This window comes from Mesoplodon bidens (genome assembly GCF_964165515.1).
Source record: "Mesoplodon bidens genome assembly, chromosome: 7".
In the NCBI taxonomy this organism is placed as follows: domain Eukaryota; kingdom Metazoa; phylum Chordata; class Mammalia; order Artiodactyla; family Ziphiidae; genus Mesoplodon; species Mesoplodon bidens.
This window is the reverse complement of record NC_138164.1, coordinates 110,255,989-110,271,758: the sequence shown is the minus strand read 5'-3', so window position 1 is coordinate 110,271,758 and position 15,770 is coordinate 110,255,989. Positions and strand designations below refer to the sequence as shown.

The 15,770-nt window shown below is 54.5% G+C and overlaps 1 protein-coding gene across 1 annotated transcript; it reads left to right on the top strand.

Annotated features, from left to right (window-relative positions):
• Window positions 1-1,091: 1,091 nt before the first annotated feature.
• On the top strand, window positions 1,092-8,582 carry SLC29A2 (solute carrier family 29 member 2; the record flags this gene model as incomplete). The annotated part of the gene is made up of 12 exons (XM_081239883.1): window positions 1,092-1,120; window positions 1,372-1,453; window positions 2,886-3,046; window positions 3,280-3,419; window positions 3,817-3,951; window positions 4,596-4,693; window positions 4,915-4,999; window positions 5,563-5,699; window positions 5,939-6,044; window positions 6,143-6,228; window positions 7,625-7,824; window positions 8,471-8,582. 12 exons carry the CDS (start codon window positions 1,092-1,094, stop codon window positions 8,580-8,582), a joined length of 1,371 nt encoding a protein of 456 aa, XP_081096009.1.
• Window positions 8,583-15,770: the final 7,188 nt, after the last annotated feature.

The following is a 15,770-nucleotide window of genomic DNA, read 5'->3' as shown; positions in this document are numbered from 1 at the left end:
TCAAAGTCTTTAACGGAAAAAAGTGGGAAGTGGGTGCATCTTCATGTTTGATAAGATGTGACGTGGGACCGCTGAAAGTAATTTTTTTTTTAAAGCGGCGGTGGTGGGAGGGCACCAGGCGAGGCCAGGGAGCGGGTCTGGGCTCACCTCCGGCTCACCCATTCCTCCGGACCCTTTGCCTAGCTCCTCAGTGCTCCGGAGCTCAGCCACACCGCCACCGGGAAGCCCGCCTGGAGGCCCCGGAGGGACTCGCCCCTCCGCTGTGCGCCCCAAAGTCCCGGCGCTTCCCCAGGCACCCACTGGAGAAGAAGGGTCCATCTGTTCGTCTGTCTTCCAGACCGGCACCTGCACTTGGCCCTCCCCTCTGCCTCCCGGGGGACCCATCTAGGCGCAGCCCGCCAGGACCGCTGGCGACTGACGGTCTCTCTGGCTTCCCCCGGCACCGGCCGCTCTCGGATTACACCCTCGGCCGGGGCTTGGCGGGCGCGCGGCGACCCGGCCCCTCGGCAGTCTCCCAAGTTAGCCGGCGGTAGCAGCGCCACGGCACCACCTCCGACTTGGCGGAGCCGGGAGAACCCTGCGCCAGGTCAGCTCCACAGCACTCCGCTGGGGGGGTGGGGGGGCACCTTCCCCACTACCTCCCCCCACCCCGCCCGCACTGGTCCGGGCCAGACGCCCGCAGAGAGGGGAGGCGGCGGGGGAATCTTCCCGGGTCACCGCCTCTCGGGCGGCGCTGGGTGCGTTGGGGTCCGGGGACGGCGTAGTCGGGCCGGGGTCATACACGGGAGTCTGGAGTCCCCAGTCCTGAGGCCGGGAGGGGTGGTGCGACCCTCTGTCCCCGCCCCGGGGGCGGAGCCGAGGTCGGAGCCTGCGGAGCCTGAGACTAGGCGAAATCGGCCCGAGGCTCCCTGCCCGGCTCCAGCCTCCCCCTACCCCGCTCCAGACTCGGGGAGACCCGACCCCTCCTTCCCCTGTCCACCACCTGCAAGACCCAGCCTCCAGGGTCCCCGGCTCGGCCCACGGGCCCCAGGGCAAGTGCAGGTGCGGCTTCCCCATCTCTCTCCCACCCGGGCGCATCCCGCTGGCCGGCCATGGCGCGAGGAGACGCCCCGCAGGACAGGCAAGTTGGGGACCGGATGGGGTGCGTATGGGGATCCGGTGGCCGTGGGCAGCTCAGACCCGCTCCCTTCGGGCTCTCCAAAGCTCAAAGCAGACCAGCTGGAACTACAATTCCCGTCAGCCGCCTCCCTTGGGTGCCTGAGCCTGGGTGATGGGGGTTGTAGTCCGCTCTCTGGAGGAGCTGCCCTGGGAGGTGGGAGGGGCCGCCGAAGCGGGACGTCCTCCGGGTGACCTTCTGAATGATCCTCACAGCTACCACCTGGTCGGGATCAGCTTCTTCATCCTGGGGCTGGGCACCCTCCTTCCCTGGAACTTCTTCATCACAGCCATCCCGGTGAGACTCGTGGCTGGAGTGACAGCCCCACGGTCACAACCACCGTCCGTCCCTCCAGCTGCCTTTCCCCACCACGCCGCCTTTGATTCCTCATTAAGTCCGTTTGTCGGCTGAGGCAGGATCCTCAGAGAGGGGAGGTGCCTCTCTCATGGCTAGGACGACCAAGCTTTGAGGGATGCCCAGATCCTAGAGGGGCAAGGCCACCAGGTCAGGGGATCCTGTGGAACCAGCAAGGAGCTACCCACCTACTTCCCCTGTTTGTCACTATTCCTTGCTAGTCACTCAAAAAGTGGGTTATCCAAGCCTTTGGTTTTCTTTGAAATAGCATGAATTACATTCATTCATCCAACAAATAGTTAATGTACACCTAGAGTTCCTGGCACTGGGGGTACAGAAGGAAACATAGCAGAGGAAGGTTTCATCCTCACGGAGCTTACATTCTTTCAAGGGAAGGCAGGAATGTGGGGCTTGTGTTCTCTATGGGACTGGGTTATTCTTATATATTAAATGCAACAACTTTCAAGATGCCTCTTTAGTGCCTGGCTCTGTGCTGGGCCCTGGAGACCCAAAGATGAATCAGCCCATGGTCTTGAGACCAAGATGGGTGCATAAGAAATATAAATAATGTAACATGACACGTGCCATCCCAGGCTTGGAGCAGAGTCCTGTGGGTCCCCAGGGGAGGGAGCAATTCCTTCTGCTTAACGGAAGAGGTGATTTGTAACTTGGGTAAAGCATTTGTGTTGGGGGAGGGGAGTGGTAGGAGGGGAGAGGGCACTCCAGGCGGAGACAGCAGCCTTGCAAAGACACCGAGAGGCAGGAGAGTACCAGCTTATTCAGAGAAAGGGCCAGAGCTTGGGGTGACTGGAGCTTAGCAGGACGGAACAGGAAATGGGGTACAAAAGGGAGACCAGGGTCTGGTTCTGAAGGGCCCCAAATGCTGTTCCAAAACCTTGGGGCTTTGCCTTGCAGGCAACAGGGAGCCATGGATGGGGAGCGGGGAAGTTAAGCAGAGTCATGGCAGAATGTGTGTTCCAGAGAGTAAGCAGTTGGTCAGCACCTGGGCCAGAGCCTGGCTTACAGTAGGAGCTCCATAAATACTTGGGAACCTGGAAGCTGCTGCAGGAGTGAGGGTGGGGGCTGGAGCCAGGGCACAGGAGAGGAGGGGTGATCCAAAGATGGAGCAAGGCCCAAGTTGGGGGTTCTTAGTGCTTGGGCTTGGACCCAGACTTCAGCCGTTCAATTCAATGCACGTTCATCGAGCTCCAACTGTGTGCCAGGTGCTGGGGATGGTGCAAAGACAGAGAGTCAGTCCCGCAGAAGTTAACGGAGCAATCCCAAGCATGGGAGGAGGCAGAGGGAGAAGGCTGGGGGGTTCCTGAGGGTAGGTTGTAGGGTAACCCTGTACCCCACTCCCCTGGCATCCTGGCAGTACTTCCAGGGGCGTCTGGCAGGGGCCAACGGCACCACCGAGACCCTGGGCACCAACCACACGAGCCCTGCAGATACCTTCAACTTCAACAACTGGGTGACACTGCTGTCCCAGCTGCCTCTGCTGCTCTTCACACTCCTCAACTCCTTCCTGTACCAGTGGTGAGAAGCCCTGCCCCTTGGGCTCAATGCCAGGCCATCCCTCTGTTGTCCCTTCCCCGCCTTTGCTGAGGCAGCTCCATCTGGGGCCAGGGAAGACCTCCCATCCTTCCTCCCCTCCCCGCTGAATCTCTCCCCATCCCCCACTGTCCAGCCCTGGGATGAGACTCTTGCCCCCTCCCCTCCCCTGGCCTGGGCCCAGCGATGCCCACTCTGCCCTCCTCCGTTATGAGCAGCATCCCTGAGACGGTGCGGATTCTGGGCAGCCTGCTGGTCATCCTGCTGCTCTTTACCCTGACGGCGGTGTTGGTCAAGGTGGACATGAGCCCCGAGCCCTTCTTCTCCATCACCATGGCCTCTGTCTGGTTCATCAACTGTGAGCACCGCTGCCCTTCCCCACCTCCCCACCCAGCCCCCCAGGGCTTCAGCCCAGCCTCTTCTTTTTACTGAAAGGGCCCAAGGTATCCAAGAAGGGAAGACAGCAGTAGCATCGCCCATATCCCTGATGAGAAACTGAGGCCCAGGGGGGAAGAAAAGTCACTCGTCCAAGGCCCCACAGTGACCTAAGAGCAGGTCTCCTGGCCCCTAGCCCCTCACACCTAGGGCTGCACCTCGGAGGAGGGATGAATGTGGGGTGTTACATCGGAATGTCCAGAGTCTCATGCCTACCCAACCTAGTCCGGAGTCCCCTATGCACCCTGCCAACACCTCCTCCAGGGAGCCCCCAAGGCCTGCCTAGTTGAGCAGCGGCCCCCAATCCTGTCCCTCCACAGCCTTCTGTGCAGTTCTGCAGGGCAGCCTCTTCGGGCAACTGGGCACCATGCCTTCCATGTACAGCACCCTCTTCCTCAGCGGCCAGGGCCTGGCTGGGATCTTCGCTGCTCTTGCCATGCTCATGTCCATGGCCAGTGAGTACACTTGGGTGGCTGGAGGGCAGGGGTGGCCTCTGGGATTCTGGGGAGCAGAGAGAATGTGCCAAGAGCAGGATGCCTTGGGCTTTGGTGGAGATGGAGGTGATGGGGTGATGGCGGGGCTGGGGATTGGGTTTGGGGCTCTTGAGTTATACAATGAGAGAATGACTAGGTGAGAATTGGGTTAGCTTGGGGCCAGGGGCAGGATTCCTGAGGCCAGCACTGGCATGTGGCAGTAGGCTGAGGCTGAGGGAACCGGGGACAGGTTTGGGATTCAGATGGACTTGGGTTTGAATCCCGGTTCCACTGCTCCCTAGCTGGGGGCATTGGCTGGCACTTACCTGTGTCAGGTTCCCCACCTGAATGATTATTATAGCTCCATCCTCAGATTGTAAGAAGCATGCAGTAAGAACGAGCACCTAGTAGGTGCTCAACAAAAATGACACATGGGGAAGAGTGAGAGAAGTGAAGGGCTGGGCTGGGGCCCCCGGCACAAGGGTCCTGAGTTTGTTAGTGGGAGGAATGGAAGATGCGGGAGGTGAATCTGAGACATGCATAATGCGAAGCAGGAAAAGAGTTGTTAGCCCTGCGGGAGCTGGTGGACCAGCCACCTCCCTTCTGCAGCTGAAGTTTCTGCACAGGTGGCGTGGATGCCCAGACCTCCGCCCTGGGGTACTTCATCACGCCCTGCGTGGGCATCCTCATGTCCATCGTGTGTTACCTGAGCCTGCCCCACCTGGTGAGCCTGGTATTGGGCTCAAGGCCCACTTCAGAGCATCACAGATACAGCCCTGAGTCTGAGGCCCTGAGAGAGGCCAAAGGAGGCAGAGGGGACCTGGGCCCAGCCCTGATCCCCAAAGGAGTCAGCCACTGGGGGACCCCAGCCTCTAAGTCAACAGGGTGGGGAGGGATCCAGGCACTTCAGCCAAGCCAGGCAGGGACAACGCTTTCCTTCTGCAGAAGTTTGCCCGCTACTACCTGGCCAAGAAACCATCAAAGGCACAAGGTCAAGAGCTGGAGACTAAAGCTGAGCTCCTCAAGTCTGGTGAGCCCGGGACCCTGCCAGGGAGGTGGAGGTCCCAGAGGAGGCTAGAGCCACCACCACAGGGAAGCATTTCCCCTCTGTCCCCAACTAGAACCCTCATCCCTAGTAGCCTTGTGTAATCAGAGGCAGAAGATCTTGAAGGGAAGTCAATGGGATTAAAGTCATCCCTTTGCCCTCTGGGCCTCAGTTTCCTCTTCTATAAAATGGGGAGGCAGTAGAGCTTCAGGCATACAAGTTCTAGATCCTAGTGTGTCTGAGTTTGAATTCTAGCTTCATAACACCCAAGCTGTGTGACCTTAGTCAAGTCACGTAACCCCTCTGAGCCTCAGTTTCTTTACTTGTAAAGCAATGGCAGTGAAATCATCCATTTAAGGTGCTTAACTCCGCCAGGCACAAGTATGGGCTTAATAAATACTAGCTCGGCATATTTCCATTGTTAATTCTCTTTGCCTGCACCCTGGGCTAGTGGAGGGTCACTTGTTTTAATTGCTTGGAATCTCCTTCCCTCGGGCCTGGTTGTCACAGGGTCACAGGCATGACCCTGCCCTCCCCTCTTGCCCCAGATGAGAAGACCGGGATTCCCAACAGCCCCCAAAAGGCAGCCCTGACTCTGGATCTTGACCCTGAGAAGGAGACAGAGATGGAGCCAGAGGAACCCCAGAGGCCAGGAAAACCTTCAGTTTTCATTGTCTTCCAGAAGGTTTGGCTTGGATATAGCCCCCAGCCACCACCCCTGGGGAAGAGAGGGCTGCTCTCTCCAGCCTTCCCCAGAGACTCTTAGAATGCACTGGGGCCTTAGTACTCACCTGGTCCACCCAAGGTGACAGGGTCATGGTGGGTCAGAGACATGCTGAGCCAGGCCCCAGTGTCCTGTTCCTGGGCCAGGGCTTGAGCGGGAGGGTTTGCCCGCCTGCTCACACCCTTGCCTCCGACTCCCAGATCTGGCTGACGGCGCTGTGCCTTGTGTTGGTCTTCACAGTCACCCTGTCCGTCTTCCCAGCCATCACAGCCATGGTGACGAGCTCCACCAGCCCTGGGAAGTGGAGTGAGTGCTGGGAAGCGGAAGAGGACGGGGCAGTGGGAATGAGGGGCAGAGAGGGAAGAGGGCAGCCGGGACCAGGATAAGCCCTGTCTCCCTCCCAGGTCAGTTCTTCAACCCCATCTGCTGCTTCCTTCTCTTCAACGTCATGGACTGTCTGGGACGGAGCCTGACCTCTTACTGCCTGTGGGTGAGCACACCTAGGCTGGGGTGATCTGACGGTTTGGGGAAGCAGTCGGGGATCAGAGGGTGTGAAAGAGCACAGAAAGGTGATGTCCCAACAGTCCCACTGGTCTGGGTCTGGTAATGGAACAGCTGGCTGGTTTAGCAGTGAGCACCTGGCCCCTGGAGATATGCAAGCCAGGGCTTAGACTGTGAACTCTTTGAAAGCAGAAGCCTTGTCCAATTGACCTGCGTCTCCAGCATCCAGCCTAGGGCCCAGGCCCCGGTGCTTAAAGACTGTTATGTGGAGTTTCCTGCACCACGTGGGAGGTCAGACAAGATAACTAGTATTTAGATTGCTTTTAGCCAAGATGCTGCTTCTTTAAATGAAATCTTCCAAGGACACACAACAAACAAAGTAGATCAAAGAGTAGCTGCGAGGCTTCCCCGGTGGCGCAGTGGTTGAGAGTCCGCCTGCCGATGCAGGGGACACGGGTTTGTGCCCCGGTCTGGGAAGATCCCACATGCCGCGGAGCGGCTGGGCCCGTGAGCCATGGCCGCTGAGCCTGCGCGTCCGGAGCCTGTGCTCCGCAACGGGAGAGGCCACAACAGTGAGAGGCCCGCGTACCGCAAAAAAAAAAAAGGTAGCTGCTCTGGGAATTCCCCAGCGGTCCAGTGGTTAGGACTCCGAGCTCTCACTGCCAAGGGCCCAGGTTCAATCCCTGGTCGGGGAACTAAGATCCCACAAGCTGTGCATCCAAGCCAGGATGGGGCCTGGATCCCCAGCTTCCAAACCCATCTTCCCCAATGGGGTCTTTGGAACCCAGGGGTGCTCAGAGCCACCAACGTTGAAAACCGAAGATGCTTGTCTAGTTCTGCCATGGAGAGAGCATGAACTGGAGCTCAGGAGAGGCAAAGTCTAGTCCCAGGCTGGTCCTTTTTTTTTTTTTTTAACCCCACATTTGTTTATTTATTTATTTTTGGCTGTGTTGGGTCTTCGTTTCTGTGCGAGGGCTTTCTCTAGTTGCGGCGAGCGGGGGCCACTCTTCATCGCGGTGCGCGGGCCTCTCACTGTCGCGGCCTCTCTTGTTGCGGAGCACAGGCTCCAGACGCGCAGGCTCAGTAGCTGTGGCTCACGGGCCTAGTTGCTCCGTGGCCTGTGGGATCTTCCCAGACCAGGGCTCGAACCCATGTCCCCTGCACTGGCAGGCAGACTCTCAACCACTGCGCCACCAGGGAAGCCCCCCCAGGCTGGTCCTTGATTGCTGGGTGGCCTTGGCCCAGCTGCTCGCTCTCCAGAGGCCCAAGTGCTGGGTCCTCACTGGCACACATGGAGTAGGTCAGGGGAAGTGACCGTTAAGTCTTGTCCCTGGAGCAGAGACCCTGCTCCCAGGGACCACCCTCATCCCAACCTTCTGCCGCAGCCAGACAAAGACAGCCGGCTGCTGCCCCTGCTGGTCTGCCTGCGCGTCCTGTTTGTGCCGCTCTTTATGCTGTGCCACGTGCCCGAGAGGTCCCGGCTGCCCATCCTCTTCCCACAGGATGCCTACTTCATCACTTTCATGCTGCTTTTTGCTGTTTCAAATGGTTACCTGGTGTCCCTCACCATGTGCCTGGCGCCCAGGTCTGGGGGATGGGAAGGTGTGGGGGAGGGCCTGGGAGCAGGGAGGTGGGCTAGCTCTTTGAGGGGCCTCACTGGTGCCACCTGTCAGGTCAGGCTTTAACTGCTGAGCCGGTCCCAGGCCAGGAGCTGGGGAGAGGAGGACTTGGATGGGGAGGTTCCTGCCCAGTAAAGTAGCCCAGGCACTGATTTTGGGGCCTCCTCTCTGGTCCTCAGTTTCGCCCTCTGTGAAATAAATGGGTTGGACTGTCATTCCTCAGGGCCCAGCTACTCCCCCAAATTCTCAGTTGCAAGGGAGCTAAGGTTTTGATCACAAGCAGAGTTCCTGGGCTATTTACTCTAGGGAAAATGGAGTTGAGAATGCAGGGAGAGCAGAGGTGACCGGGAGGACCAGGTAGGGGACATTTTGCCAGGAAGGAAGGCAGTTGCATCTAGGCCCCAGGGGCATGAGAGATGTCTATGTACAGTGGCCCGATTTTACAGATCAGGAAACTGGAGTCCAGAGAGAAGGGCCTAATTATAGCGACCAGAGGTTGGGTCAGCCCAGACTAGAACTCAGGCGTCCTGTTGTTAGGAGGGCGGAGGGCACAGGGCTGGGTCCAGGTTGGGCCTGACATTTTCTAAGAGCTCCTACTCCTGTGTGTTCTAGGCAGGTGCTGCCACATGAGAGGGAGGTGGCCGGCACCCTCATGACCTTCTTCCTGGCTCTGGGGCTCTCCTGTGGAGCCTCCCTCTCCTTCCTCTTCAAGGCGCTGCTCTGAAGTGCTCCATCCAGGGCTCTCCCAGCATCTTCTCTTCGGAGCTGAGACCCAGCACAGGGGGAATGGTGGGCCGGGCTCAAGCCTCTGCTGAGCTGGGGCCCCGCGGTCTGGGGGTCCCAGGAAGAGGCAGGTGCTGCTCTCCTTCCTGGGCTGGTGGCCACCTGGGGTGCTGCAAGGAAGAATTCACCACCTGCCATTCTAACCCTCCCCAGGAATGGAGTTGACGCACAGAGACAGACTATCTAGATGCACACAGACCTCACTGAAAGGGTGATGATCATGAAAAAGAGGGCCGAGGACAATGGCCCTTCCTCACCATCAGGAGTGCATTTGTTGATCATGAGAAACTCACTGGCCAAGTGCCGGGGCTCAGAGGCCACAGGTGGGAACTTGCCAACTGTGTGGCTGGTGTGGTCGCAGCTTCAGATTCAGAGTGGGAGTGGGGGCCAGCCCTGGGCAGGAGCTTCTCTTCTCTCCAGGCCTCAGCGACCCCATGGTCAAGCCTCTTGGACTCCAGAACAGAGGATTCCAGGGAAGTTGAAGGGACAGGGAGAAGGAGTTTAGGATCTGAGGGCGCTCGAAGGACCCTCTGGGCCTCCAACAGGGTTTTCGTCGCCAGCGTTTACTGTGTCCGCTCCCCAGAGCCCGGCTGGGCCTGGGTCGCAGAACTGCAGTTAGCCTGCATGTGTGCACTGCACTTTACAGTTTGCAAAGCTCTTCTGCACCCGCTCTCTCACTGAAGCCACACTGAGGCCCTTGGAGGGAGGCCAGCAGGGATTGTGCTCCCCTCTGTACAGGGGAGGAAACCGAGTCCCGGGGGAAGTGACCAGTTCTTGGCAGAGCCAGGACCCAGCCCCCACCTCCCTGTAGGTGCCGTTCTTCCTGCCCACGGCCTGCTTCCCGTTTCCTTGAGGGGCTCAAGGCGAGAGCCCTAAGCACTTACTCCACCCTCTTGCTTGCTTTTTCTCTCTGGGTCTGAGACTAACCGTCTCCACTTGTAACTGCTTTCAGCTCTACTGGCTTTGATGAGCTGGGCGGGGGGTGGGGATGACTGGACCCATTTGACAGATGGGATGACCAAGACCCTGAGAGGGGCAGGGACTTGTGGCATCCCTGCGCTGGGCCCTCTTGACCACATCATGGCCCAGGGGTACTGGCCTGCAAGGAGCCCTGTGCTCCTGGGCAGAGTGCCTGGCCGCATGGATGACTATCGCTCTCTCCCCCACCAGTGTCCTCTGCTTCCCCAGGCTCCCCCTTCTCAGAAATGGAGACTCAGAGAGGCAGTGAGCCAATTCTCCACAGGGGTGGAGGAAAGGCCTGCTTGGCCACACACTTGTGCTACCCTGCCCAGCACAGAGAAAAGCAGGGGGTTTTGAGATTACAGGCAGTGGCCTTTCTGCCCACTTGCCCTCCTGCCTTCTGTGACCATTCCCTCAGCAGCTATTATATGCCAGGCACTGAGCCAGCGCAGGCCCCCTGCTCAGAAGCCAGAGGCTACTTTGCTACCAAAGAGGAAAGTGAGGCAAGCTATGACCTTGGGAGCTGAAATAAAGCCACACTCCTTCGACCCTTTTTCACTGTGCCAGGTTCTGGCTGGTCTGGCAACCCTGAAACGAAGGAGTTGTGACCCTCCTCCCAAGGCCATGGGAAATAGAATGTAACTTGTGAGGGGGCTTGTGAGGACCCTGCAGAGTGTTTAATATGAAACTCTAGAAGAGGGGGCCAGTGATCTCACTGGGAAGTTGGGGCAAGCATCCCTGAGGAGGTGTCCCCTGAGCTCGGCCTTGAGGGGTGAATATGAGCTTGCTGGGCTGAGGTGGGGGAGGGGCATCCCAGGAGAGGTACCAGAAAATGTGGAAGGCGTGGACACGGAATATTCAGGGAACAGTGGGGACTTCTGGCGGAAGGTCACGGGGGAGTGGAAACTCCTAGGGTGTGAGGAAGGGGACGGCAGAGGATGTGGCTGGGGCAGTGGGCTGGGGACAAACGCTGAAGGGCCTTAGGGCTGAGGCCTAACCAGGGGATTAGAGAGAGGAGAAGGCACACAGAAGAGAAGGCTGCTGCCTCTACAGAGGCCATTTAACTTGGTGGTTAAGTGCATGTGCCCTGACCCACAGTCCTGGGTTCGAAGCCAGGCCCTTTCCCAGCAGTGGGAACTGGGATTCCTGGAGATTGCAGTCCCGGAGAAAGCACTGGAGTACAGACTGACATTTACTAAATGGTAGTTGTAGTCCTGGGATTTTTTTTTTTTTTTTTACAACTTTATTGGAGTATAATTGCTTCACAATGGTGTGTTAGTTTCCTGGGATTATTTTGTGCAGACCACTAGGCCTAGCTGTACCCTTTGGCCGGGACTGGTGGGAGCAGGACCCCAGTACTTCCTAGGTCCCCTTCTCCTTCTCTACCTTCAGAGACTGTTGTCTGTTACCCAAAAGCTCCCTAGACCTGCCAGACCCAGCCATCCCGGGGAACCCAGTGGTACTGGTCCACGTTCAGCCGGGTTGGGCTGAGCAGTGGAGGATGGGCCCAGAAAGATGTCCTTATGATGTCACAACGTGGAATTCCTTCTTCCTGTCCTCCTTCCCCGTATACGTAGCCCAACTTTCCCATCAGATCAGGATGCAGCTGGTTTTGATGTTAGAAAAATACTTGGGCTGATGGGTTACACTTGGCTCATCCCTCGCCTGATGCCCAGCCCCCCTGGCCACCGCCACATCCCCAGCCTGACACAGCTCTGCCAACAGGCCCAGGTTCCCTCAGAAGCAGCCAGTGTCCATGATCAAACAGTTGGAGAGGGCTCTATGTGGAGGGCACTGAGATAGGCTTGGTGGAGGGACACAAACATTGCAAGGCCAGTCCTTATCCACTAGTGGCTCACCTTTTTATGAGGAGGACACCTCCTGGTTTGTAAGTTGATTCAGCTCTCCAATTAAAAGTCAGAGATTGTCAGAATGGATTTGAAAATGATTCGACTATATGCTTGCTATCTACCAGAAACTCACTTTAGAGCCAAAACCACAAATAGGTTGAAAGTTAAAGAATGGAAAAAGATATTCTATGTAAACAGTAACCAAAAAAGACAGTTGGGGTGGATATACTAATATCAGAAAATATAGGCTTTAATTCAAAAATCATTGAAGAGACAAAGAGGGATAGTATATATTCGTAAAAGCGTAAGTCCATCAAGAAGATATAATAATGATAAACATATACATACCTAACAACAAAGTCCTAAAAACTATGAAGCAAAAATTGACAAAACTGAAGGAGAGACAGACATTTCTACAATGATAGAGACTTCAGGATCCCACTTTCAATAAACGATAGAACAACTAGACAGAAGATCAGCAAGGAAACAGGACTTGAACACACTACAAACCAAACAGGCCAAACAGACATAACACACAACACTCTACCTAAAAACAGCAGAATATACCTTCTTCCCAAGTGCACACGGAACATTCTCCAGGGAAGATCATATATTAGGTCACAAAACAAAGTTGCAATAATTAAAAAAATATATTTATTTAGGGGCTTCCCTGGTGGCGCAGTGGTTGAGAGTCCACCTGCCGATGCAGGGGACACGGGTTCGTGCCCCCGTCCAGGAAGATACCACATGCCGCAAAGCGGCTGGGCCCGTGAGCCATGGCCACTGAGTCTGCGCATCCGGAGCCTGTGCTCTGCAATGGGAGAGGCCACAACAGTGAGAGGCCCGCATACCACAAAAAAAAAAAAAAATTTTTATTTAGGCTGTGCCAGGTCTAAGTTGTGGCATGCAGGATCTTTTTTTTTTTTTTTTTTTTTTTTTTTTTTGCGGTATGCGGGCCTCTCACTGTTGTGGCCTCTCCCGTTGCGGAGCACAGGCTCCGGACGCGCAGGCTCAGCGGCCATGGCTCACGGGCCCAGCCGCTCCGCGGCATATGGGATCCTCCCGGACCGGGGCACGAACCCGTATCCCCCGCATCGGCAGGCGGACTCTCAACCACTGCGCCACCAGGGAGGCCCCATGCAGGATCTTTAGTTGCGGCATGCAGACTCCTTAGTTGCGGCATGCATGCGGGACCTAGTTCTCCGACCAGGGATTCAATCCGGGCCCCCCTGCATTGGGAGTGTGGAGTCTTACCCACTGGACCACCAGGAAAGTCCCTGCAATAATTTTTAAAAGAGTAAAATCACACAAAGTATCTTTTCCAATCACAGTGGAAGGAAACTAGGAACCAATAATAGAAAAACTGGAAACCTCACAAATATGTGGAAATTAAACAACATGCCCCTAAACAACTAATGGGTTAAAAAAGAAATCAAAAGAGAAACTAGAAAATGCTTTGAGACAAATGGAAATGAAGGTAACATACTGAATTTTATTGGATGCAGCAAGAGCAGTGCTGAGAGGAAACTTGCAGCTGTAAATGCCTCATTAAAAAGGAGGATCTCAAGCAAATTAAACCCAAAACTAGCAGAAGGAAGGAGATGATAAAGATTAGAGTGGGCATGCCACGGAGCAACTAAGCCCTCGAGCCACAACTACTGAGCCTGTGTGTCTAGAACCTGCGCTCCGCAACAAGAGAAGCCACCGCAATGAGAAGCCTGTGCACCGCAGCAAAGAGTAGCCCCCGCTCACAGCAGCTAGAGAAAGCCCGGGCGCAGCAACGAAGACCCAATGTGGCCAAAAAAAAAAAAAAAGATTACAGTGGAGATAAACAAAATGGAAGATAGAAAAACAACACAGAAAATCAATGAAACCAAAAGTTGGTTATTTGAAACGGTCAATAAAATTGACACACCTTTGAGTAGACTAAGAAAAAAAGTGAAGACCTGAAAATTACTAAAATCAGAAATGAAAGGGGGTCATTACTATTGAATATACAGAAATAAAAAGCATTATAAGAGAACACTATGAATAACTGTATGCTAACAAATGAGATACCTAGATGAAATGGACAAATTCCTAGAAACACACAAACTACCAAAAGTAACTCAAGAAGAAATAGAAAATATGGACATATCTATAACAAGGAATGAGATTGAATCAGTAATCAAAAACCTCCCAGGAAACTCCAGGACCAGATGACTTCCCAGGCAAATTCTACCAATCATTTAAAGGATTAACACCAGTCCTCAAACTCTTCAAAAAAATACAAGAGGAGGGAACACTTCCTAAGTCATTCTATGTGACCAGCGTTAGTTACCCTGATGCCAAAGCTAGATAAAGACATCACAAGAAAAGAAAACTAAAAACTAATATCCCTTAGGAATATAGATGTAAAATTCCTCAACAAAATACTAGCAGACCGAACCCAGCAACATATTAAAAGAATTATACACCATGACCAAGTGGGATTTACTCTAGAATGCAAGGTGTTTCAACATACAAAAATCAATCATTGTAATACACCAAATATGAAATGAAGGGGAAAACCCACATGATCATCTCAACTGATGCAGAAAAAGCATCTGACAAAATCCAACATCCTCTCAAGATAAAAACACTCAACAAACAAGGAATAAATAAGAACTTCCTCAACCTGATAAAGAGTGTTTATGAAAAATCCACAACTAACTTCATGCTTCATGGTGAAAGATTGAGGTCTTCCCCCTAAGATCAGGAAAAAGACAAGGATGCCTGCTTTCACAATTTCATCTGTTCAACTTTGTACTGGACATTCTAGCCAGAGCAACTGGGCAAGAAAGAGAAATAAGAGGCATCCAAATTGGAAAGGAAGAAGGAAAACTATCCATAATCACAAATGATATACACACATACAGAAAATCCTAAAGAATACACACACCGACACACACAATTAGAGCTAATAAATGACTTCAGCAAAGTTGCAGGATTCAAGAATACACAAAATTCAGTTTTATTTCTATACAGACAATTTTGACATCAATTCTGATGCGTGGGTTTTTCCCCACACCAAGCAATTCTCTGACACCAGCTAAGTGCTCTACAATTCAACTCAGTTCTGACATTGTCTACCTGGAGATAGCATCAGATTCCACAAGTTGGAGCCGCAGAACATAGGTCTCCTGATCACTCTTCAACTCAACAACCTTGGTTCCCTACTGTGTGTGGAGTAGCCGGCGAACACCTTATCCTGACGTTCCAGATCCTCCCCTGACTGTCCTAAAGCACCTTCCCAAGATTCACAGCGCTCGAACAGTTAAAATACATATCAAAGTACCTGCCCTTCCCCACAGCCTCTCCTCTTTTAAAGAGTCCCTGGAGCAATCATTCCACAAACACTTATCAAGCACCTTCTGTGTACGCTGACTGGTGTTAGGTATTCGAGGCCTTCTGCTTAAGTGTGTGTGTGAGGGAGGCAGGTGTGTGGATACAAACAAGGTCTCTGCCCTGGGAGAAGTGCTGGGGGAGGGGAATCAGTGCACTGAATAGATTAATAATTTAAATGATCAAGCATCACCGCCACTGCCACCACCAAGTTCCAGTACTTTAGACAGAGCAGCTCGTCCAGGGTGGTTTTCTCTAGTTCCTGCGGAAAACATATTGGCCCCCAGTTTAGCATTGGCCAGAATTCCGGTTCTGGTTTTTAGGTCCCACCAAACCCCGGGCCCTCTTTCTAGGGAGAAGGAAAAGCACACCTCCAACCTCCTCCCATAAGGTCCAGGTACCTGGAGTATGAAACGGCCAGGAATGCACGTTGAACAAAGACAGAAGAGAGGCCCGGTCCGGACGGAACTGGGTCCCCACCTCTTGTTCAGTTCTCTTCGACCCGCTGCTCCAGACATCGGGTTGTGAAAATTAAGACTCATCTCCAGTGTAAAACACGACCGACGAGGATGGGATTCGAACCCACGCGTGCAAAGCACAATGGATTAGCAGTCCATCGCCTTAACCACTCGGCCACCTCGTCCCACGTACAGCACGCTTTTCCACATTCCTTTATCTCTCATCTCCGCGCCTCCCGGGACCCTCGCAGGCACTCCTCAGTACAGACCTGATGAGACCTAGAGGAGGAAGAGACGGCGGACAGAAAGCAGCTTTTTGTGTTCCTTTCCGCCTGCCACAGGCGGGAACCCGCGCCATCCTTCACCACTGCAGCCAAGCTCTGCCACAATTTCCCCTCCCTAAGTCGGGGACGAGCGCGGCGGGGTTTCAGGACGCGCTTGGTCCAGGAGGTCGCGCACTGACCCGGAGGAGGGGGTGCCTGTCCCTGGGAACCCAGC